General features: G+C 36.2%; 1 protein-coding gene across 4 annotated transcripts in view; it reads left to right on the plus strand.

Moving 5' to 3' along the window:
- Nucleotides 1–24,880, plus strand: part of PIP4K2A (phosphatidylinositol-5-phosphate 4-kinase type 2 alpha) — a 117,000-nt gene that overhangs the window by 80,730 nt on the left and 11,390 nt on the right. For 3 of the 4 annotated variants that reach the window (XM_075705390.1, XM_075705391.1, XM_075705393.1), the window contains exons 4-6: nucleotides 3,197–3,349; nucleotides 15,897–16,043; nucleotides 18,723–18,761. In XM_075705390.1, the coding sequence (XP_075561505.1) occupies nucleotides 3,197–3,349; nucleotides 15,897–16,043; nucleotides 18,723–18,761 (339 nt within the window). The remainder of the gene's footprint in view (nucleotides 1–3,196; nucleotides 3,350–15,896; nucleotides 16,044–18,722; nucleotides 18,762–24,880) is intronic. The other variant, XM_075705392.1, reaches the window with a different exon arrangement.

The following is a 24,880-nucleotide window of genomic DNA, read 5'->3' on the forward strand; positions in this document are numbered from 1 at the left end:
AAAAGGAGACAGATTTTAAAAGAGCAAATGGTTATAGGAATAGCATTTGGAAGGTTTGGAAGTCAAAAGTGGTTATTTTTGTCCCTTTCTGGCCACAGAATTAGTAACTGAGCTTCAGCAACCGAAAAGTCCAGAGAAGAAACATCTCCCGTGTATCTCATTCAAGACATTGCTAGCAAGATATTTCATTCATACTGAGTACTCCCAGGTCTGAATTTCACTCAAATCTGACAAGTCTTTTGGTGAAGAATGTTAAAATATACCTCAAGAGTATTAGAAATTTTGTAGAGTAATGCTGGTTCAGGTCCTCCTTACCATTTTCCGTCTTTCCTTCCTCCTTCAGACATTCAGTGGCAGACTAGCAAGTACACTTCTTTGCAACTTTCTATAGCAAAACAACTTAAGTCTCCCCCCAGGTTAATTGCTTTCAAGGTTTATACCACATGCCTTACAGTTTGAAGGCTAGGGTACTCTGGGAAAAATGCATTCAGAAGACTGTGGTTACTGCTTTATTGCAATAGCTAACCTCAGAATAATGCACCTTTTTCTGCTGGGAACAATAACAGGTAATTACCCAGTAGCCTTTATTATTGCTAACTGAATTACAGCCTAATAACTTAGGAGTAGTTTAGTTCACTACATATGCTCATGATTACCCATACTTTAGCTTTTTTCAAAATTAAAAATAGTTATTATGTTACATGATATTTTCTAGTTTGTGATGAAGGTAACTGAATTTACACTTCTTTTAAAAAAAAACTTCTATTACCAGTTCTTCATCTTAAACTATTAAATATATGTCCTGGCAATAAAGCCAAGTCCTGACTCTAGAATAGAGAGGGTTTCTACAGAGGATGGTTTCTAAGACTAACTCTATTCATGATTCAATTTGAAAATTAATGGACTACTGATATCAAGTGTAGCATTAAGAAAATTCGATCCATTTATGATACCTGTTCTCCTGAATAGAATTCATCAGTACATAAAAACATCTCAGTGGTGGAGTGGTGGGAAATCAATTTGAATGGGAAACATCTGAAAACAGGTAAAGAAAACTGCAGTAATACTTAAATTCCCTTCTCTAGTATCTTCAGTACCATGTGAAGTGATGGTGCATCAGGACTCATATCTGTGAAAATTAGCTGTCCAAAAGCCAGTGCAGAGAACAACTGAGTCTGCAGTGGTTGTCCCTAGAGCTCTGTTCTGACCAGTCTAGAAAAATTGTTTGTTTATAAATATTAGGGCAGCACCCGCATCCTTTCTTTCTTTAGTGAATAGAGAGGATAATGGAGAAAGACATCACTTCTTATCATAGACATTGGTAATGATTCTAGTTCATTGCACAAGCCTAGAAATATACAGGGAGAAGTGTGCAAAGATTTATTTCTCCTACATGTCATAATTAAGGTTTTCATTCTAATAAGACCTTGTAGAGCTGTGTGCTTTTAGGTGATTTACTGTTATTCCTACTACTCCTGAGTATTTCAGTTGAACAAAGTAACCTTGTGGGAAAATGTTTTTATTTCATATTAAACATTTCAGAAAGCATCCCACTTTTGGGATAAGTTTTAACTATGCTGAAGGCCTGTTGAAGTCAATGGGTCTCCAAAATATGTGTTCAAGTGTCGTCTTAAATTGGGGCTATAGTTGCCCTCATCTCTTGGTTGAGGTTATTACTTTACAATAATTACTGGCCTTCTGTCACTGGGGTTGAATCTGCATGTCCAGCTCCTGCTGAAGTCCATAGAGTTTGTGAACAGATTTATCAATGGTCAAACTTCTGAATAAGACATAGCTCCTATAAGGATAAAATTTTGTGGGTTTGGTACCTGGTTGTTGTAGACTGACCCTATTTGTAATTACTGTCTGAAAGCGTCATTGTTCTTCCAGTATAAATCTGTTTTGTGACTTAGTTCATGGTGTCTTATCAAACCACACAAATATGTTGTTCTGTAGCTGCTGGAGCTGAACTTTTGCTATTTAGGAATCTGCATTTATATGCAAAATTTTATTAAAACTTTCTGTGAAAAATGGCTTTTCTTCTAGCAGGAAGAATGTTACGCTATGTGAGTGTGGAAGGCGGGAAGTGTATTTCAATTTAACAACAGCTGTTTGTGCAGTATGGTGCAATGAGGAATGATAGCAGGAGCTGGGGTTTTCTGCTACCAGTAGAGATACCAAGTTTATTTCATAAACATAGAAGTGTTCCAGCAGTCTGTAATTAACTTGTTTAACCTTTTCAGAGTACTGTCCATTTTTATGGAAGTACACATGGGGTGTAAGAACATTGTTGTGTTTTCTTATGGCTGTGCTACTGCTGTTACTACTTATTAAAAAAAAAAATAATGCTGTAATCAAGTATGTAACAATTGGCATAAACTCTTACTGGTAAAGAAAGATGTTTCCAGCCAAAAGCAACTTGATATACTTTGTCTACTTGATTTCTTTATATTTAAAATCAGTAAAAATATAATCGAATACTTCTTACTTTCTGAAAAAAGCAGAAGGCTGCTTTTCCTACTCTTGAAGGGCAAGTAGTCCCAAGCTTCGGTCTAGAAATGGTCACTAATCTCTGTCAGTTTTTCTTCTAACTACTATACAGTCATTAACTAATCTTCCTCTCTTGAGTCTGTAGGAAGGTAGGCCTTTTTTACAAAAGGAGGTACTATACAATAATATTAATTGCTTAACACTAGGTATTAAATCATTGGAATAGGTCTGGTACTAGAACTCGGAAATCTAGCTATGATCTTGTTTATGTACCAGATTGTACAGGCTCAAGAGCAAACCCTGCTCAGTTTTAAAGCGATACTGTTACTATGGATAAATCCTCTATTTGTAGTTATTGTGGTGTAATACAGTGTTCCTTTTGGATTTTTAATTACTGTATGTTTTGTTCCCAAAAGCTGATAATGTATACGTAACGAAGTGCGATAAATTCTCATTCAGCATTGAGAATGACTTGAACCACCGATAGGCAATACCTTCCCCCAAACATTCTTTTGTTCTCAGAATATTTTTGAAGTGATTTGTCAAGATAAAGAGGTCTGTGATTACATTCTTTGCAGAATTCAGCTTTGTGCAGATGTATTGAAAAAGATTAAAAAATAAATGTAAATTGTTTATATTTATTCTAATTAGAAGTTGCATATTTTTGTCTAACTTAATGCTTTTTTTGTTTTAAATCAATTGACAGAATTCATTGACAAGAAGTGCACCCCTTGCCAATGATTCCCAAGCACGCAGTGGTGCCCGCTTTCATACATCTTACGACAAAAGATATATCATCAAAACTATAACAAGTGAAGATGTAGCAGAAATGCACAACATACTGAAGAAATACCATCAGGTAATATACTAATTATTATCAGGGTGTAGGATCTCTTCTTAAATATTATAATGCCAACCTTTTTTAGAGTGTTAAAAGTTTTAAATGAATAATTATGGAAAAAGAGTCACTTCAGACTTTTTCCTTTTTGCATCAGCAATTTATTGTATGTCTGCAATTCACAAGGCTGCACTTTTCTAAATATCTAAGCTTGCTTTAAGTAAAATGATACGTCTACATGATACAGAGCTACTAACTTGGAGGCCATAAGCTCCTTCACCTTACTAGGAAGATGATTTTTTTTTTCAGCTAGTGGACTCCCAGGCTTGGAGCTGCTTTATTCTGGGCCAGCTTGGTGATGTCTGTGTACACACACACGAATGGTGCAGGTGACCTCTTTCTTCCTGCTCTGATCACTGAATGTCTCATGTGTTTCAATAACAACAGGTTTCAAAAAATTCAAAAGTTATATTATATGAGAAATAAAAAAATGTGTATAATTAATGTAAAATTTCTGCTAATAAACAAACAGGTTTTGCCATGTAAATTTCTGGGAACAACATTACAGTCAAAAGTGAACAGTGGAGCATCCCTCAAATCAGCCTTGATATCTGTCATACTGTGCCAGTGTATAATGTGTGTGGATGGCATGGCAGGGAGCAGAACTTGGGAAATAAGAGAAGCCTTAATAAAATCAGTGCTAATTTTCTTAGCCCCAGATCTGTTTAAATAAGCTCTAAAGCTGTGTGAATCACAAAACTCTCTAAAAATCATCTAAAATAAGATACCCAAAAGAAGGGGGGGTTTTGTCCTTCTTTCCATCTTTGTGCTCATTTCCATGGGTTGGGATTTCAGGTAAAGACTTCAGGACATTCAGGGTTGGGGGTTTTTTTTGTTGTTGTTGTTTTCAGTGGTTTATTTTTTGTCTTGCAATGTTTAGTAATTTTCTAACTGTTTCAACCAATATATAATTGGAATCTCAAACTCCAGTTTGAAAGCAGCACTGGGTGAATATAAAGTACTTGGGCTTGACTCCTTTTCCCTCCCCCCCCCCCCCCCCCCCCCCCCAAATACTGTTACTTTTGGAAAACCAGTTTTAAAGCTATCTTTTGAGGTGGAAGGGAGGCAAAAGCATGATTTTGGGCTGCTTGGGATTGAAGGTATTGCCAGCCATCTTTGTAGGTGCTGCTTGGCTGTCTCCCTCTCTGCTCTTCCTCTGTTGAAGGGAGATCTCTGAATGCCGTCCAAGTCCAGAGTAGCTTGGGAAGCCTTCAGTGAGTTAGATACGAACTCTCTTCCCTCTCTGCATGTTGTTCTTCTGTTTAACTAAAATGTAGGACCACCATGTGTTTGTTTTAACATAGATAAATACTGTCACTATCAGAAATGTTCATAAGACCATCTTTTAATTAGAATTTTACCAAAGAGAAATTTTAAACTCTTATCTAATTGTAATTTTAGGGTTATTCTTTATTAGAGTTTTCAAACTTACAATTTTAGCTTTGATTTGAAAGGGTTTTGATCTATGAAGCAGTGCAGCAGAATTAAAGATTTAGTCTGTTTCTTATTTGGCATTAGAAGCTAGTATTAATGATCCAGATTTTGAGACTTAATCCAGCTGAAAAGCTGTACTGCTTTCAAAACAGTTATCTTCTTTCAAGACCATCAATGAAGACAGTGCTAACGTGAATGAACTTAATCATTTGGAATCTTTTTTCATTAGTGCTTTCAAACATCAGGGTTCATAATAGGCTAGGTTACAAGGAATAATGATCTGCAAGTTATCTGTACCAGGCATCTAATTTGACTTTATACTAGAAAAACATCTATATAAGGTGGCTCTCATTGGTGCCTCCAAAAGATTCATAAAGATATGAATATTGTATTTCTTTTTGTCTCAGAACTTGAGAGCACTTTACAAAGCGTTGTAAGTGCAGAGGAACTCAAGTACAGAGACAGTTTAATAATTGGATTTTTTTATGAAATAAATTAATTTCAGTATCTTCAGCAATGTACTGAACAAAATCATTTGAATTAATTAAAGAAAATCTAAATTAAATCCCACTAACTCTGGTGACAACTGATATCATGGCCTGTGTGTTGCTCCTGGAAATTGAATGCTTGGAATCATTCGGTACAGCAGCTCGTCCTCCCACTTCTCTAGATGTTTTTCAGACAAGTGAAGCTTATCATAGCCTGCTTGACAAAGTCTAGAGAACTCATTGTCCTTGTGGAAAGGTTTTTCTAATTCCCTTGACCAAGTCATCCCACACAGATTGGCCTTAGACTATGTTTCTACTAGCAAACAGTGCAATGCCAAATAATACCCACTGGCACTTGAGCTCATTAATGGTCCCTTACTGTGGTTTTGCTTTGGGCCAGCTAGCTGTCTCCCAAATAAGTCTGAGCAAGGTTCAAGGTACTAACTCAGGCCAGTTCCTATTCCTACTTAGCATCCTGTTTTAGAGGAGAACTTAATTTGGGTGTGAGTTATTCCATTCCAACTAGAACTGATGCCAGAATACAGTCCAAGACCCATCTAATTCACTGGTATGGATGTAACTTTATGGTTCTGTGAGATGGCTTAATTGCAGTAGTACAAGGCTTTCAGATACTGCACTGGTACTCCTGGGGAAATCTTTGTCAATAGAACAAGTTCTATTGAGTTCAGTTTTCTTTTGGTATATTCTCTTCTGCCAGTAGAGGAAATGTCAAGTTCCCTGGACTGATTTATATACTTACCTTACTGCCCAGTATCTTCCTTAATTGTAATTGTTGCTACAGTTAAAGAAGCTAATTGTCATTACACACAAAAGTACCAAATACCTTTTAGGGAAAAGTCGGCTTGTTAGTTTTTCTCCAGTGTCAGTTCACTGATTGCCAGCAGCACTCGCCACATGTGTGAAAATTTCAGGCCCAGCTACATGTGCTTCACAGCCCAGGTGTGATTGTGTTTGGGACTTCTAGTGGCATGCCCTTACATCATACCCTGTGCTAGACTGCTCTTGGAGCAGAGCCGTATTTGAAAGGTTCAGCCTTCCAAGGAAGGGAGCCTGCAGACGTGTTCAGACCCAGTTATGTAGTGCAGGGATCATCCTGGGAGGAATAACCTTTCTCAGGTGCATGAAGACTAGAGGGGTGATTCATGTGAATTTTAGAAGACTGTTTCTCCCTTCTTAGAGATCTAATACCCCCAAAGGACCTGAAGTTAGATCATCTATCCATTATGAACAGTAACTTGTGGACCCTTGGTATCTTGCACCCTCTTTCACCTGCCTAAGGCAGTAATTATCTTCCAGTTATTTCTGATATGATTATGAGTGAAATTCATGCCATTTATGACAGCTCATCTCTTTCTTTTCTCTTTCTCTTCTCTTTCTCAGGCTGGTTTTTTCCCCTCTACAAATTCATTCCAGGTTTCTTCCACTGGTTGAAACTCTGGACAAGTTTCATTTAAACCACAGTATTTACTCACCTGTTTCCTTACTAAGGCTAGCAGCTCCAAGCTGATAGAATCATTCTGGACCTCAGAATTATCTGTCCTTGCTTAGGGACCAGACAAGCCTTATCAAACGTTTTCCAAGACTGCTTAAACTGCTTCACAATAAGTACAAGAGGATAGCTATCTTTAAAGAAAGAATACTGGGGAGGGGACCGTGTCAAGTTGGAAGTGTGAGAGACCGGATGTGTTCTTCATTCACCAAAATAGTCTTCATCCCTGGCACTTGCAAAACAGCTGTCATTCTCCTTGCACCTTTTTGAACTATGAAGCTACCGATGAGGCATCTGGGAGTTAGTGTGGTCAGCAGAGATAAGTAGCAGGGCAGTTTTCCCATTAACACCTCCAAAATCCAACTCCAAGTATCAATGATTTTTTGTGAAGTCACCAGAAGGTTAGAAAGAGACATGTAGACTGCCACTGGAAAGTAGAAATAAAGGTTATTTTATCAGTAACTGGAGATCATGGAGATGTATAGTTCACAAACCCGTCTAGTTCTTTCTGTCCTTCCTCTCTCCATCTGTCTGAATATATATCTGTGCAATAGCCCGTCTGTTCTTTGGAGCTGTGAGGAACTGAGGTTATAGTTACACAGTCTGTATACTTAGGTATTTACAAAAGGAGCAGGAATTGTGCGTAGCATGTAAACACTTGTAAGTCTAAAAATACCAAGTCTAGATTACCTGGTTTTTAATTAACCAAAGTTATAATGGACATGACTGTACACCTTAGAGAAATCGGGTTATTTTCAGGAAACATAATGGCTAGTAACTTGTTAGGAGTGAAAATAAAGTAAGTTAGTTTGACTGAGTTATTAGCTCTCTCCTTTCTGGGTTGAGTTCTGTTGCAGTATCACGTGGCATTTTGCAAAAGTAACGAAGATAGGTGCATCCCAACTCACAGTATTATTACCACTGTTAAAAAAAATTTTCAAGAGTAAAACCAAAAAGATTAAATTCCAAGCCTAAAGCTGTATACTAGAAACGTGTAAATAACTAAAAGTGAACCAGGCTTGAAGGAGTGTCAGAAGTTACTACAGAAACAGCATATAAGTATATATAGCAATTCCAAATTAAAACTGTTGAATTGTAAGTAATAGTCCTGACAATTGTAAATTATAGTTGCTGTCCAAAATTATGAGTTACAGTCATCCGTTTACCCTGTCTGATGTGATGCCTTTTTTTTTTTCAGTGGCAGTCAGGCCTACAACCTCAGACAGATGGTGAACACTTCAGTCTAAACATTGACGCTTTCTGTCAACTCATCAGATGAGTCTGACGCTTTTAGTACTGAGCAGGAGCACTAGAGATCATTTTCTCTTGCAAAGTTAAAAAAAAAAAATACCCAAACCACTAAGCCCACTACTTCTACACAAATAGGGGGGAATAATGTGTTTCTCCATGCTTAAAGTTGCAAAGCATTTTGTTATTTATGACTAGGTTATAGAGTCCATCATGCATAGACCAGCTTTCTATTTACATTTAAAGACAAAATGGCTTAGAGCATGAACCAGCTAGGTTTCTAAGTGTTATGGTAAATACGAATATATATGATATGTTAGGTTCTTATGCTGTGAATTTCCATGCTAACCAGTTTTTAACTACTGTAATATTTTCTGATACATAGTGTATAATGCTGCTTTTTAGTCACATTTTAATAATAATTAGCAATTGTTTTGGGCTGCTTACATTATCGTTATACTATCAGTTAGTAGAACTTGCTACTCTTCAGGCATTACTTAAGCTGAACATCATTTAATTGTCAAATGCACTAGATCCATCATACTCAAATGGCTCAGACTTTGAAATATTAGAAAAGTCTTTGCTGTATGGGCTTACCTACTCTCAGACATAGTTTGACCATTTAAAATTGTGTAAGTTAATCAAGCATGTTCATATTCAATACTTAAATAGTATTTGAGGACAAAATCAAATATTCATTTGAAATACCTCCAAATCTAGTGCTGTTTTGATTTAAAAACAAAGAGCATGGGCCAGAAAATTGGAGTTAAACCTACTGCTTCCTTTGGCATTGTTAAAGGAGAGCTCAGCAAAGTCATCTGTGATGGTAAGTGCGTTGCCAGGATTTCACCCTGTATTTAAGGAATGGGTAATAATACCCTGCTTCCTCCTAAAGGAAAACTTTTCATTACAGCATATATTCAAGCTTATACATTTCTTTTGGATGTATTTTCCTGTGCAAAAAATTATTGAGTAATTTACGTAAAATACAGAACATGCTAATGTAGATATTAGTATATATGTAGATATTTTATAAACTACAAATATGATTTTCAAGGGCAGAAATCGGTGACAGTTGAGTAAAATTCTGTAGGCAGATGTTCTAGTTTCTGAAATGTCTGAATCAAGACATTCTATCCTTCCTAGTGAGCTAAACTTGCTTTAAAGATTAAATTGGTGTAAATTGATGTAAAAGTGGAATCCTGTGCTCTTTGAGAATAGATGACAGGCAGGATGGAAATTTTTTTAAAATAAAATGAAAGCAACTTGAGTGTCTCAGAAAAAAACACCACCTTTTGCACACCTTTTTTTTTTTCTTTTCTCCTTCTTATTAAAATATACTTCAAAAGGATTTTATTATTCCTCAGTGCTGACATCCAGGTGACTTCAGTAAAGAACAGAAATTGAGAAGCCATCTCAAAGCAGGTGAACAAGAGGAAATTGTTAGCGTACAAGCTTTCCAGTATAGAACTACTTATGAGTGTAGGTACCCTTTAGGTTTTCTATAGGTGGCTGTCTCTGTTGACTGCATGTTCTCTTCCCTACACAGGTAATTGTATGCAGAACTGACACCTATTGCAGTGCCTGTTTGTCTCCCTGGCAACCAGCAGAAAGAGTGAATAGTGGTAAAGGAGAGGGACTGCCCATTTACCAGAGGCAGCAAACAGCGGAGTGATGGGGAAGTGAATGGGAAGAAAGGAAAGAATAGAATGGGCTGAAAAGGGGAGATGACAGCATAAAGGAGAAAACAAAAGCAGAAAAAAAAAATTACCTTAGCTTCTGGAGAGGGAAAAAAGATGAAAGAAACAGGTAGGCAAATGAAAAGGAAAAAAATGTAGGCAATAAGGTGAAAAAGGGGGAAATTGCACCAAGAGCAGGGTTCCAGGCTGTGCAGAAATCAAGGAATAGCACAAGGTTATTGAGTGGAAGGTAGGAGAAAACATTAAAATCATAAACAGAAAGAAAAATGTTACTGTAGGCTAAAAGCAATTTTGTCACAGAATTGGTGACAGCATAGGCCGGCGCATACCCCGGAAAAGAAAGTGGGGACTTGGTGTCTAGGAATTTGCACTGAGATGGGCTGACATCAAGCCAGTAGGTTGCTAAAGCAGAGCTACATTTAGGTTTGTGGCATCCCCCCTCCATGTCATTACTTGCACAGGTTATCAATGGCTTGCTTCCTCCCAGCTCCCCCCTATTTCTTCATGAGTTGCATCTGTATGTATCACAAAAAGAAGGGAAAAGGTTGGTAAAAAGGCAAAGCAAGGCAATATAATGTACTATTATTTAAACACAAATGTGCATGAAGAAGGATGCATACCATGTAATGGTGACCCTGACTCTCTGTATGTCCTGATGTAGTAAGAAGATTTATGGGAGGTTTGTGAAGAAATGCAGTTGAGAAAAGCCCTTCAGCCAGTTCCTTATGCGAATCAAGAGGCTGCACAGAACATGGCCTCTACCCTGTGCTAAGATAACCAACCTGTAAAGCAGCTTTGATATGAAAAGCCAGGAGAAGCAGAAAAAGTAGACATGAAAATATATGTGTTCTCATCTGAACAGTCTACATTTCACCTGCCTCCATGGGCCCTCTGTTTCCTATAGGAGAGGTGACCCTGAAAATGGGAAACTCATTAGTGTAGGTGTTTAAATGGAATTGCAAAAGGGCAATATGCAAACGGGCAATACAACCACAGGCTGGAACTGTTACCGAAAAACACATCAAAAATCTTCACTGAAAGATATGAAATTTCATAGGTAAATAACTACACAAAATGGCAGAACGGACTTGGCTGCACTGGCTTTGTGGAGGCCTGGGTTTCACCAGCAGATGTTTTCTATATATTTACTGTATTTTATATAGATAAGCTATTGATGCTGTGCACAGCATTTGCAGAAGAAATCAGCACGCCTAGTGCGTCATTTGATTTGTAGCAGTACCAAATATAATGTTCCTGGTAGCAGATCTGCAGCCTAGATAATCACACGTGGTGGTAACATTTAGATTACGTTGCTCTTTGAAGTAAAATTAACACTGGCCCAAGTCTGAAACAACATAAAATGTAAGGCTGTGAATCACAGGGCCTGTATCTGAAAACCTGTATATTTATTGCACACTTCTTTAAATGAAATTACTTTCTTATGTGACTTATTAGAAGAAAACACCTTTATTTGCCTTGAAAATCTATAACTTTCCATTGTGTGCTGTATTTTGGCTAATTAATCCTTTCAATGTATCACATAATCACATATCCATGGGTACTTACCCAATGGATAATTTTCTGTGAAATTATTAGGATTCAAAAAAATGGCAATAATCGGAATATCCTGAAACATGATATAACTGGAGAACTTCTCGACCTCCTTTTTGGGGAGTGATTCCACATGTCAACACATGCGCACACGACACATTGGTGGGGGATATTTATGATTGCAGGCAAGAGGATTTGAAAGAGAAAGTTGAGCCCAGAAAAGGACTATCAACGTCTTGTCCTTCACAATGTCCAAAATGTTTTTAAATAATTCTATCGCTTGCCATTCAATTTCTTTAGTGAAAGTATCCTAATGAATGTATAGACTTGTCATGTAAGCGTTTGTTAATTCAAGCATGATTGCCTTAATCATGATGTAGAAAATTGTGAAAATGATATATAAAGGGGTAACAGAGAATGAGTATGTTGTGTATTTCTGAATTACTGTGCAAAATAGGGCTACCTGTGAGAAATAGGAATGTTGAGTTTTCACACAGAACCCAGACAGATATGATTCAGGATTTAGTCTTCACTGATGTCAAATCATTCCACAGATTATCTCCAAGGGGAGGAGGAGAAATAGCAGAAATGGGAATTTCACCCCCTGTTTTTCCAAAAAGAGCCAAAAATGGCATAACCTCTTTGCCAATAAATTATACACACTATGTTATCTTTTAGTCATTGTGATACCTTACTAACATTACCATGGGGAAGCAAGAACCTCAGAATCTTATTTTTCATGTAAAATGAGATAGGAAAAGTTCTGTTCTTATTAAGGAATCTTGAAGCTGTATTTATACAAAAATTAAGGAGAATATAGGGTCATAAAGAATTTCTTACTAATTTTCAGCTTTAAGCATGGGGTTCAAGAGAGCTCAGAAAATTACGTATTTGAAACCTATGCTGCACAGCTGATAAATTGTGTCAACACGCTGATGATACTTTATTTTGTTAATGGTAATATTGTCCTCATGCTGTGCAGAAAAGTGAAAATTGTCTGAATTAACAAAAAATGATGGGGTGTTTATTACAACACTCTTTTTTAAAAAGATGGATTTTGTTACTGCATATAAGGACTTGTAAATGTATTAGCTAAGTATTACAGTTTTATTTAGCAAGGCTGCTTGATAGAATTGTTTTAATGTTCTTTTTAGAAAGAGTTAACATAAAGGAGTGAAGGTCTTTTCACTGAAATTTAGCAGTCCTGTTAAGCATGTACCGGCTTATTTTCTAGGCTCACTTTTATTCCAGCTGTGAGTGGGAAACTTCAGGAAATCATTCCTAAAAAGCACCTTGAGGTGACTAAATTGCTACTTCATTTATATCAAGATGGACAAATTGAAAATCTGCCAACCACAGTCACCAGTGCAAGTCCTGCTGGACTCCCACCCAAACAGATGACACGTTTTGCCTCCTCTGTGATGCAGATATGGGGGATTGATAGTTTCAAAGGTAGGAAGTTCTAGACCAACCTTGTAGATGCTGAAAGCAAGTGGCATTCCTCCCTCTTTCCTTTGTCTCCCCATCAGGATAAGAAATGCTGTCATGGGAAACACTGAAATAATTTTAGGGTCTTTTCTTTAAATTGCAATGGCACGAGTATCCACAGTCAGCAGCAAGTAGGAAACAACTGTTGTGGTACATGGTCTGCTTGGAGAAGGTCTCTTAGAAGTCTGCAAGAACAAGGCCAAGTCCCTTTATCAAGGGAAGAGCGGTACTAGCAGATCTTTTCATGTCCTGTGTTGCATGCTAGTAACACTGTCCTTTCAGAAGGTTTGTTTGCAAAATATTGAAATGAGACAACAACGTTAGCGAATGGCTAACCCTAACTTACAAAAAGGACTTGAGCGACTCTCATTAATTGCCTTTTTTTCCTTGTTACGTAACACAGACCAGTTTGGGAGGGGGTTGTATACTGCTAACCAAAGGACTTACTTTGTGTTATTGCAGTGGGTATGTTGCACATGTTCTGTGTTTAATGACGTTGCTGTTTTACAGATGGGGACACTCAGGACCAGAAAGGTTAAAATCGGAGAGTTAGCAATAGCTAGGGTTGAAGAGATGGTTTAAGTGTCAAGACTGTGACCCTAGCAGCTGAGAGGAAGGGCAGGGTGTTATTAGCCTGCTACTCGAGATACCTAGCTACCATTCCTCCACGTGGCACAAACTCTCTGTATGATTTCAGATAAAGTTTCTGCGTCTCAGATCCCCATATGGAAAACTGGAATAATAATATTTATTTTAATTCAAATTCTGTAGTTAAGAGCTGTAAGATTAGGAATGGCTGGATCCATTAAAGAGTTGAGTGGCCTGAAATTTTGTGGCACTAAACTCTTCTTGGAAGATAGATTAATTTTTATCATCCTTGCAGAACCTAATCATCTTAGAGAAGGAATCACCCAGTAAATGTTTTTATAAGAACAACCCTTCCCACCTTCTGCAAAGCATTAGAAAAGTATTTACCTTTAGGATATATGCCAAGTGCTTGATGTTTATAACAAAATAAACAATGTAGTTTTTCTAATAGGGATTAGTATTGTAAACAAGTTTTCTGTAACCTCAGCATTAATAGTTCTAATTTCACTTTATGATTGCATCTTTAAGAGAAACTACTGATGGTCAAAATGAGCTATATATCCTCTAACACGTAACTGCTTCATGAGATTGTTAACAGCCCAATGATTGAAAATCCTCCAATTCAAGAACTCCAATTTAAAACTTCTGTATCTGTTAAACACAGAAGCCTTCTCAGGTGCAAACTGATCAATCTTTGTGCACTGCTCAGGACTGACATTGCTTTAGTGGCCTTTTACTGTCAAACTTCTTTGTATTTTGGGGCATACAATCATATTTCCTTCCTAAGGTTCTGATTTGTGTTCACTGAGTCTCTGCAGTGGCTTAAGATGTTTTGCCCGTTCATAGGCAGTTTGAGCTTAAAAATGCTTCACTGTGAAGTGGCACAACTGCGTCATGACTATGTGTTCTCTGCTTCAGGGCTTATAACCTCTAATATAGCTACAGGGCAGACAGAAAGGAGCGTTACAGCCCAAACTGTGCTAGCAAGATTCAACAGAGCTCGTGTGTCAGAGTTGTTAGTCAAAATTATGTTCCATTCACAGTCAACAATTTCCATCTTTTTTGTTCATTCCATTTGTTTCTTGCTGGACAGGATTGTTTTCAGGACTCTTAAATCTTTCTATTTTTATTTTGCCATTTAAAAAAGGAAAGTCTGTATGTGGTATGTGCAGATTCCAGTATAAAGTTAGTGAAAGAAATTCCTTAAAATTAGCAGAGGAGCCCAAAACTGCAAAAATGCCAGGGTTCCAAGAGCTTTATTATATTGTTTATTACCAAATACTAACTACCTTTGTTAAACAATTCAAATAGCTTATTCAGTTAACTTGTTTGAAAGTCTCCTGTATTTTAGAATAATGTGTTTCTAATAACCAGGTCACACTGGCACAAAAGAAACAGCAGCTTCAGTAGTCGATGACTATTTAAAAGCTGATCTGCTTTAAAGGCTGACTGTTGGTTACTTTTCATGTTTCCAGTTTGGGGCTCAAATTTTGAATTATTCTCCAAGTCCCTCTGTTTGAGAGTTGGTAATAACAGAAAGATGAAATCTGGTGAGTCCTTTTCTGGTTTGCATCATTGTGGTTTAACTTTTCCCTGGTTCCACAAAATAAGAGTGGATGTGTTTGAGTTGGCTTTAGGATTAATACAGTACGGGCATTTTTATTCTGGGAATAAATATTCATTCTTCAATAGTTCTCATCATCAATGTAGTCTGTACTTCTTCTGCTTCCTCCAGTAGTCTTTCCAATAGAAATTCGAACTATTAGTTGTAAGGCAAGTGATTTAAAAGAAAAAAAGAAAAAAAAAAAAGACAGACATGTTTCAGGTGCAGGTGGCAAATCTTTTCAAGGTTAATAGCCCTTTTGTAATGGAATATGGTGACCTTAAGGAAATATAATGATTAGTAAATAAGAAAATACAGGGATCTTGCACTTCACTGCTCAACCCTATTGACCCTGAAATGCAACCGTCACGCGGGAACTAGCAGAAAGTTGGTGATAATAAATAATACCCCTTGCTGGTGACAGCACCATAAATGTTCATTATAATAAACAAATACTGAGAATGGAGAAACATACAAATTAAATATAATCTGGGACAACAGAGTACAAAATACAGCAGTGTGATGTTTGAAAAAATATTTCTGTTTTTTGACATCAGTACCAAATATGTTATCTGCATTAGGTGTGCTTTTTGGACCATAAAAGTGGAAAGGTGTGTCAAATGGAGCCTGCTCTTTCTGTGAGATTGTCTATAGAATTCAAGAGTTATAAGCTAAGCAGTTCAAGATTTTAATTTTTAAACACTGGCCTAAAAGCAGGATAACCTCCTGATGAAGGGGTTTGTTTTGACATGATTTTTTGAAGGTTTGTCTCCACACAAGTGATACATTCAGCAAATAAATGTGTTGTTTCTGGGTGTTTTATCTTTAAAAAAGTATAAATATGTATTTATATAATATGTGTCCATCCTCATTTCTGTTTTTTCTTTTGCTCCTGCAGTTTATTGTGGAGTGTCATGGGAATACACTTCTTCCCCAGTTTTTGGGCATGTACCGGCTTACTGTTGATGGAGTTGAAGTATATATGATTGTTACAAGAAATGTGTTCAGCCATCGTTTATCTGTTTATAGAAAATATGATTTAAAGGTGAGAAATAACTGCTGAGGAAATAACTGACAAAGTAGCTGAAAATCTTTAATATAAATGTTAGATTATGCTGATGCTTCAATATTGCTCAGAATTTTGATTAATTTAAAATTGTGTTTTGTGACAGCCAGCATTAACTGGTTTACTTCTGCGTCTAGCTTTAGCAAAACTGAAGGATGGTTTTGTAGAAATTGTACGAATTTATTTGCATTGTGCATTTTTAAATGGAGCAGTTTAACCGGGTATGTTTGTTAAATGTAACTAATGGTTAAAGGTAAAACCCTTCACACAAGTACAATAATAATTCTGCTTCCTATAGGTTTTTATCAACGTTATGGAAAGCCACAGCAGATTCTGCAGAGGGCTTTTATAAAATAACTAAATATCATCATCATTTAAACCAATAAAATGCTACTAACAAAGTACATCACTACTACAAAAGCTTCATATTTCATTCTATATTTTAAAAATAATTCAAGTAGAAAAGAGGAGGTTCTTAATAAACAAAATTTTTGTTGCTTTTATGATAAGGTATGTTTTAGTTTTGTTTCAGAAGGTTTATTTGCTCATTGTAATTTTGCCAATAGTAAATATACAGTGCTTACAACGAATATCCAAAATACAGTCTTAGCCTTTCTACCCTAAGGGATTGTATTTTAATTTCCTCCATAAAGTCTCCCCTTAGAAACCTACTTCCTTCTAATACATTTAATTTCTGTGTGTTGAACCACTAAGTGCATCTGCAAACTTGTTTTAAGATGTTTATTTAGCATTCTGTATTAAGAGATTTGTGATGCTACGTACTGCACCATCTTTCCTACTGTCAAGTATCTACCTAGCAATTTGTTAGACAGTTGACTGAACGTGATTTATTAGAACTGATTTCCTTCCAGATTGTCAACAACTGACTTTTTGGTATTTAGCATTATTGGCAGCAGAGCTTACCTGAGAAAGATATTTTTCTAATTTGAGAGAACTGTATGCGTTTTAGAGCATCATAATGTCCAGATGCATTAAAAAAGGGGTAAAAGCACAACAGAAAGAAACATAAATGATATACAGTATGTTCTTAGCATTGGTGTCAACAGCTCTTGCCATTATTTACCTCTGTAAATGCTTCTGTACTCTATTCAGTTTGTCCAGCTGGACAGAATTGCTTTAAAGATAAACTTCTCTTCCAATTTAAATTTAGCATCAATATCATATTATTCTTAAAAAAAAAACTCCTCCACTGAGCAGATATATAGTGACACTGCATATATTATAAATCACATTTTCTTGATTTTCATTGCTACAGCATCTGTGGTTGTAGGTTCAAAGTCCTTTTTCATACATTAATATTTTTGACACCAGCTTAGAGCTCCCTTGTAGCACAAGTCTCTACCTGTGTATATACCAAGAAAAAGAGACCACGGATCAGCATAGGATTTCAAAGGTATTTTCCGGGCCACTGAGGCATTTTATTAAAATTACTTCAATGTCAAATTTGGCAGTCTCCCTAATTTTTACTATTGTAAATGCACTTCTTTTCCTCCAGCTTGGTTTTCAGCTGATCTTTTTTCAGGCCCAATAGTCTGTTGGAGCACTCTGTTGGGGCACAGAATACAACAGGTGTATCATCAGTAAACTAAAATATCAGACATTTACAAGGCTTTATTATCAGTTAATAATATAATGCAATGAAATCCCCGCTTGCTGGGCCATATATAATAACTAAGATGTACTGTCCCATTATCTTTTCTCTCCATCCTTTCTAAGTTTTCTAAGTTTTTCTCTGCAAACAGAATAAAACATGGTATAAAAAGATGTGGTTGGGAATCCTCATGTTCTTTAAACTAGTGTGACTCCACTCCAGCACTTCTTTACACAGCGCACCCCTTCCAACAAATGATAGAGCTAATTTACCCATCTTTCAGTGTCCAATTATCATGTTTGTAGTTGTTGTTTATTGCAGTGCTATTATGTGATGAACAAATGCTGGGTACTTAAAGGTGTGGTCCTGCTCCAAGAAATTTGCAAGGAAATACATACAGCCATTTTTTTGTCACTTCCAGCTTATTCAGAAAGCACCACATTGCCTGCTAGTTTTAAGCTAAAAAATAAATTAAAAAAATATACAAAATGTCTTTGGCAAGCACTGTAAATCTTGTGAATCCACAGTTGGTCTCATCTCTTCTTTTGACTTCATGCTGCTGTGAAGTGCTTTGTTCTTGTTTGTAGTTTGTGATCTTTTAAATATTTTTATGTGTTTATTGTGTGACATCCTTTTCAATGTTGTATTACATATGTCCAAATAGTTACGTAGAATAGGCTATTCCATAACTATACTACAGCTAAATTGGCACAAAAAGATTAAAAGTCTGCCACGCAAACTGAACTTCCAGAATGATAGTCCCAAAATGAGCATGGGACATGAGGAAGAAGCTCCAGCAGTCAGGAGGACACTAGATGTAGAGCAGTTGAGGATTTAATCCATCTTTCTTCTCTCATGATACATCTTCTTCAAGTGATTGCAGCACTTCAGTGGCCCTGGGCATTCTACCTACTGTATCACCTTTCTTTAAAACAGCTCTCAAGTTCAGAAGGATGCAGTTCATCCGCTTTTTGACCTGTTATCGTAACATTTTCAAATTAGTTTCTGACATATGCACATTTTTAGATCCATTTTTTCTGTTTCAGGGCTCTACTGTGGCTCGAGAAGCCAGTGACAAAGAAAAGGTATGGTGCATTTCTGTTTCTTTTTCAGTTTCTAACCTGCTAGCTAGTCTCAGGACAAACATAACCAGTGCTGTTCTGCCCCTTTTCTTTGTTTTCTGTCATATTCTCACCTCTTGAGTTCTACCTTATTCCCTCCTTTATCTTTCCTCTATTTTCTGCAGACCTTTGAATATTGGTTTGCAATGGTGTTGAGATTTCAGAGGTAAGTGAGCCAGTCCTCTACCTCCTCCTTTTCCTTTTTTCTCTTCTCTTCTTAGTTTCTTCAGGGCCTGCCCTGTGGTAGGAAAACATCAGAATTTCTTCTCTTCCCTCCTGCTTCTTCATCTTCTTTCTCTTGCTCTTTAATATTGAGATTTATGGATGCTCCATGTCAGTTAATGGAATGATGTGACGTGGCACCACTTCTAAAGTGAATGCAAAGATGAAGCAAACCTTGAATTGTGAGAAACTTTGGGTATGTAAAGCTCATACAAATGAGCAAACAACTGACAGACTTAGATGTACATGTAGCTATAATGAGAGACAGTCTCCCTCAAATTCTGGGCTGAAACTTTGCTTTGAAAGGAAATTGATCACTTTGTTTTTCTGCATCTCCAACTTCAGTTCATTTTGAAAATTTAATGTTCTCAAAATCAGCATTTCTCTGAGGTTTCAGTGAAATAGCCTGATGGCACTTTAGGAGAGGTTTGTCTAGAATCTACGGATAATTGAAGGTGGAACAGAGTCTCCATCATCTAAGACTTCTTAGATTTCCAAATTTGGGTGAAATCTAGGAACCCATGACCCTTGTTTTCTGAATTTTTCCAAGCACATTCCTTCTGAATTAGCGTAAGATCATTCAGCAATTCACTTAAAAGACTTCATTTTATGTTGGTTCCAATTTCCATTCAGATCATTTGTTTTTCTCCTAAGCATTAGTTGTACCTGCCTCTCTGAGTCTTCTACAGATCACACAACTGCATAAGGGACATGCAGTAGCTGTCAGTCCTACAGTTCTCGCTGCATGAAAAACTCTGTGCCAAGTTTTTCCACTTTGTCCTACGGTATGACGGAAAACTTGCAATTCTTCTCCCCAGCATTAGGCAACCACCATGTCCCAAATGCCAACTGCAGTTACAATAGCCAGCATTAGCTCTCTTTTGCTATATCGGGCACTCAAGATCATGCCTTGAGTGGTCTCCATTCCTTTCTTGTGGTCTATTTTTGTTCTTGTTTAGTAGCACAACTCTAGTGTTTTTAAAGCAGAGGGATTAACCCTTCAGTGTCTTACAAATAATACCTATTGTCATTGAAAACCTCTGCTGGTAGTACTAAAATAATCTGATAGAAATGAGGGCAAATTATTTGGGTGTGACTACTTCAGGTTGCAACATTAATGCTTGGAATAATAATGTAAAATTTAACAATATTACACATACTCAACTGTACAGGAGCTGATACTAGACAGATATTTAGTGTAGCAGTTTTGACCAGTTTTAGGAATATGTCTTATAATAATAAATAGATTAATAGTAGTACACATGCACTGTAGTTAATACATTGAGTGAGAACCTCAAAGAAACAGTGCCTTAATTTTGTTCCCATGTAACTTCATGGCAAAATTGCTATTGAACTTGATCATAGCTAAGTTGAAACAAAGTTGTGTAGTTTTGTATACCTGTATACAACAGTTATTCTCTAAATTTCATGTGCAGTCATAACTTCAGTAAGGCCAATACCAAAATTCCTATCAATTTCAACACGTCTAGAACCTCCCCTTTTATTTTGAGTACTTCTATGAAAGAAATATAAAAAAACCTGGTCCCCCAAATTCTTCTGCTATTTTAAAGCTCGCACATTATTTTCTTCTCAAAGGAATTTGATTTCTTGGAGACAGAACTACACTAAGTGTATTGATGTTGCAAGCAAATGGTCTGAGGCTGTTAGAACAGCCTTCTGTTACTCATCGTTTCCCTCAAATGCCAGTGCAGTGCAGCAGGGAAGCCGCAAGCTAGCACTCAGAACAAACATTTCTAAGAAAAGGAATTAGTTGGGTAGACTTCTAAGTTCATAGAGGGAACATCATCTTACAAACAGTTTAAGAAAGACTTTTAGGGATTTAAGCAAAGGAAACATAATATTTTGCTTATTACATGTTTTTTGTCTCAGTTTTGGAGTCTGCTTGATTTGAAAGGGTCAGAATATACTACCGTGTGTCTGTTTTGTAGATGTTCAGAACATTCATCATCACTGCGATCTGAATCTCCTGCAATAGGTGCTAGAACTGCAGTGGTTTACTCATCTAAACTACTCAAGTGTTTCTAATGCACAGTTTTTAAGCTTAAATAAAAAGGGGGTTGTATATTTATATGAATAGACAAAGAAAGTTCATTTTTTGAAACTCTGAGCAGTGCTAAAGACCTGCTAGCGTGAGGGCACGTGTCACTGATTTCAGGACCTTGAGGACTGTGTTAATATGAATAATGGACCATTTACATACTTATAACTGGCAAGTGAGAGCCCTGTAGCTTGTTTTTTCATTTCCATTTTCTCTTAAATAGATGTCACTATTTCAGACTTTTTGTTTGTTGTCTTCTGTGGGAATCTGAAACCAATCTTAAAGATGTTAAAACACCTGAAAAATTTTAGCTTGAAAAGGGAAAAAAAAAAAAAGGTATTTTAGCAAATGCTCTGAAGAGATTTTGGCATCTCCTGTGTTAGAAGAGATTGCTCTGAATCATTAAACAAAACCAGACAATCTCAAATACTTAGCTGGTGTAGTAACTTATTAGCTAATTTTTAGCCAAAGGCAAGTTAAATCATCAATTTATTAATATCGCCCTGAAATTACATTAATAATAATAGAATTTCAATTAATGTCAGCATTATTTAATTACTTATTATAAAGGTATCCACTGCTATTCACAGCTGAAAAACAGAAAAGTAATAAAAGACAGGAAGCTTTTGGTGCTAAAATGTACCACTAAAATGTCTGGCAATGCTGTAGGTTTTTAAATGGGCTTTTAAGTAATTCATATTTAATTTCAAATGCCAATATTCAAGTACTCAAATGGTTTTCAGAATATCAAGCATAATATGTTAGCTTCTTTTAAAGCTGCAGAAGCCAGAAAACAGTTGCATTCTAATGTACACTGCAAATTTAGATAAATTACTTTGAAATGGCAAACTTGGCTAAAATTATGATGTTCTTGAATCTTTTTCCTATCAAACTACTCTTTTGTTATTTACTCAGTTAATAAAGAAGAGGCAATTATGCAGAAAGATTTAATGGACTATAAAATAAGAAATCGGGGCGGGGGGAGGTACTTTTCTACTTTAGTTTTGTAGCATAAAATAGGTATTGGTATTCAAACATTTTTTTTAAATCAGTTTTTAGGAAGAAAAGCTGGCTGGAATGACTTTGTTACTTTTCTGTCCTGTTTTCAGTTCATCTCCTGTTTGACTGTCTTCAGCTGTTTAATATCCTAACATACTGATGAGAAGCTCCAAACCTGCCATTTCAATATTTTGTGATAACAGGTGCGGAGACAAGCTCCATCCCTTAGATTTCACCTTAACACATGATTCCTCTCATTTGCATTGTAAATGCTATTTTTAATAATAAAGGCATCACTTTCTTGGCAACAAGTATCATAACATGCACTTACAGATGTCTTGAATTTTAGAAGAACAGTATGTTTCAACAGTTGTCAAATTCTGACTGCTGCTACTTTTTTTTTAGGCTTTAGTTCTCTTTATTTTTTTATTTTTGTTATTTTAATAATGGGCATTTTCTATTCATTTCTTGGACAATTTTGCCCTCTTAAGTGAAACCAGGATAATGCAGAACTCCCCTGGTGGTCTGTCTGCTCACAATTATGCTATGCTTGCACTACGACATCAAATTAGCAGTTACAGCTGAGTCTGCTTGTACTTATACAAAACTTAAGCATGTTGCTTGTGAGTGAGCAACTTGGAAGGCAGTTTGAAGAAGCAGAATAAAACCTAACTGAACTGAAGCCCACCATATTTCATCTTTCTTGAGCAATTTCATAGATTATTGTGCTTTTTAATGAATCTAAAACTGGTTGCACTGCCACCTCTGTGGTTGTGTTGTTTCACAAATAAGTATAAATGCAGCAAAATTACAGTAAATACATTTGAACAAAGGATTTTCTAGTCAAGTTCTTTTTTTGGAAAAAAGTTGCCATAGCTGACAGCTATGTAACATCTTAGTTAAATTGTATGCAAAATACATAGCTCTGATAATTAGATTGGAAGATGCTGCTAGATGTAACAAATCACTTCTTAGCTTTACTTTCTACATTATCTATTACAACATATAGTAATTAAGTGATTTCTGAGAGGACAGTTATAACTAAAGGAAGAAGGATTTTAGTACAGGAGCATAGCAACAAGATTACTCAGTCTTGAATTACTTTTCTTTCTTTTGATGTCAATAGTTGAAACTTCACTCAAGGTAGATGCCCAAAAATCTGAGCTATATTTTCCTGCTATTTTAAAATTGCTAATTTCAGAACAGCATTTTTTTACTTATTTCTTTTAGTGATTTCAATCTGCTTCATATGCCTGTCTCACACAACAGACATGTGAAGCATATCTTAGATTTCTCTGTGAAATGAATCTTAAGGTTGCATATACAGAGCTTATAACTTTCAAAACATCACACTGCAATACATCGCAAAGATAGAAATAGATGTTCAGATTCCTATTTCAGTATTTAGCCTTCACATGACACCAACCCCATTATTGTTTTTCAAAACAAGTCACTAGTTTCCCTTTGTTTGTTTGGGGTTTTTTGTTTAAAAGTCTGTTTTCCATATGTTAAAATAATTTAAAAAAAAAATAAAAGGGGAACTTTGTCTTGCATTTTGTAAGTTGCATGTTCATTTTGCAGCAGGAAGACATTAACCCTAGGGATAATTCTGGATGGATTTCCCTGAACATTAAAAAGATGTGTAGTTACTATTTTGGTACATGCTCGAATTCCTAATCCATCTACAATGTCCTGCACAATTTTTTTGTCCTACAAAAATGCCTATTATACTGTCTAAAACCATTCCAGTGTTCCCTCTCAAACCCCGTTTTAGGGTTACAGCTCTATTTCCATTGCCATTTACAGTCCTGTGATGCCAAGTGGAGCTGCAGACCCTCGTTTGATTAGAAGCCCCTGTCTAGCACAAGGCAAATTGTACAACAAAAGCTGGGAACCAGCTCCCATGACTACTGGAGGGAAGAAGCTGCAATCTTCAGACTTCCAAAGAAAGCTCTAGTTATTCTTCCATCTTGTAAATCTAGTGACTCCAGACTTTTGATTCAGTTCAAAACCACCTGTGCCGAATTATTGCAAACTATATTTACCATAATGTCCTTTGTTTAAAAATACTGCCTTCCATATATGCTGGTGAGCCCAGTCTAAAGTTAATCTTAGTTAATTTTTTTTTTTTAAAAAAAGGTGTATGTATTTTTTTTTTCCCAAAAACAATGTCAGTGGGCTGTTTCACCGTAATTTTAGTTTTTGAATCAGGCTTGATCATTCTGTCATCTTAGTCAGGGAAAGCTTTATTGCTTTTCAGCCATTTCGAAGGCAGTGAAATCTTCCTGCTATTAAAATTCTCTGTGACCATGCCGAACATTGGAATGCAAACCTGAAGTGTGCAAATAACATGCTTTTTTAATAAATAAATACTTCATATTTGTAAAATCTATTGTGCCTTTCTTGCATCTTTAAGTAGGGGATTAAAAACGATGAAGATGGTTCAGAAAGAAAATCTATTATTAATTTAGTGGAAGTAGTTAGATGTTCATCTCCTGTGCAGCTCTTAAAATATTTAGATCTTTAATGATAGTAATATGTTCATTATAATGAATTACATTCTAGGAGAATCTTTTTCCAACAAGGATTTTGCTTCATTGGAAATATTTGAGACTTCATTAAAAATTAACCATATCAATTATTTCATTAAAGCAAAGTCTCAATTTTTTTCATTCAGATAGTGTTTTAAACTGCCCCAACATGATTTTCTTTGTATTTATTTATTTCAGTGCGTAAGAAGAAAATTTACATACTAGGGTTTTTCAACATGAATGCATATATTACGAATTTTAAATAACTACGA

The sequence above is a fragment of the Pelecanus crispus genome, chromosome 2 (genome assembly GCF_030463565.1).
Source record: "Pelecanus crispus isolate bPelCri1 chromosome 2, bPelCri1.pri, whole genome shotgun sequence".
Taxonomy (NCBI): Eukaryota; Metazoa; Chordata; class Aves; order Pelecaniformes; family Pelecanidae; genus Pelecanus; species Pelecanus crispus.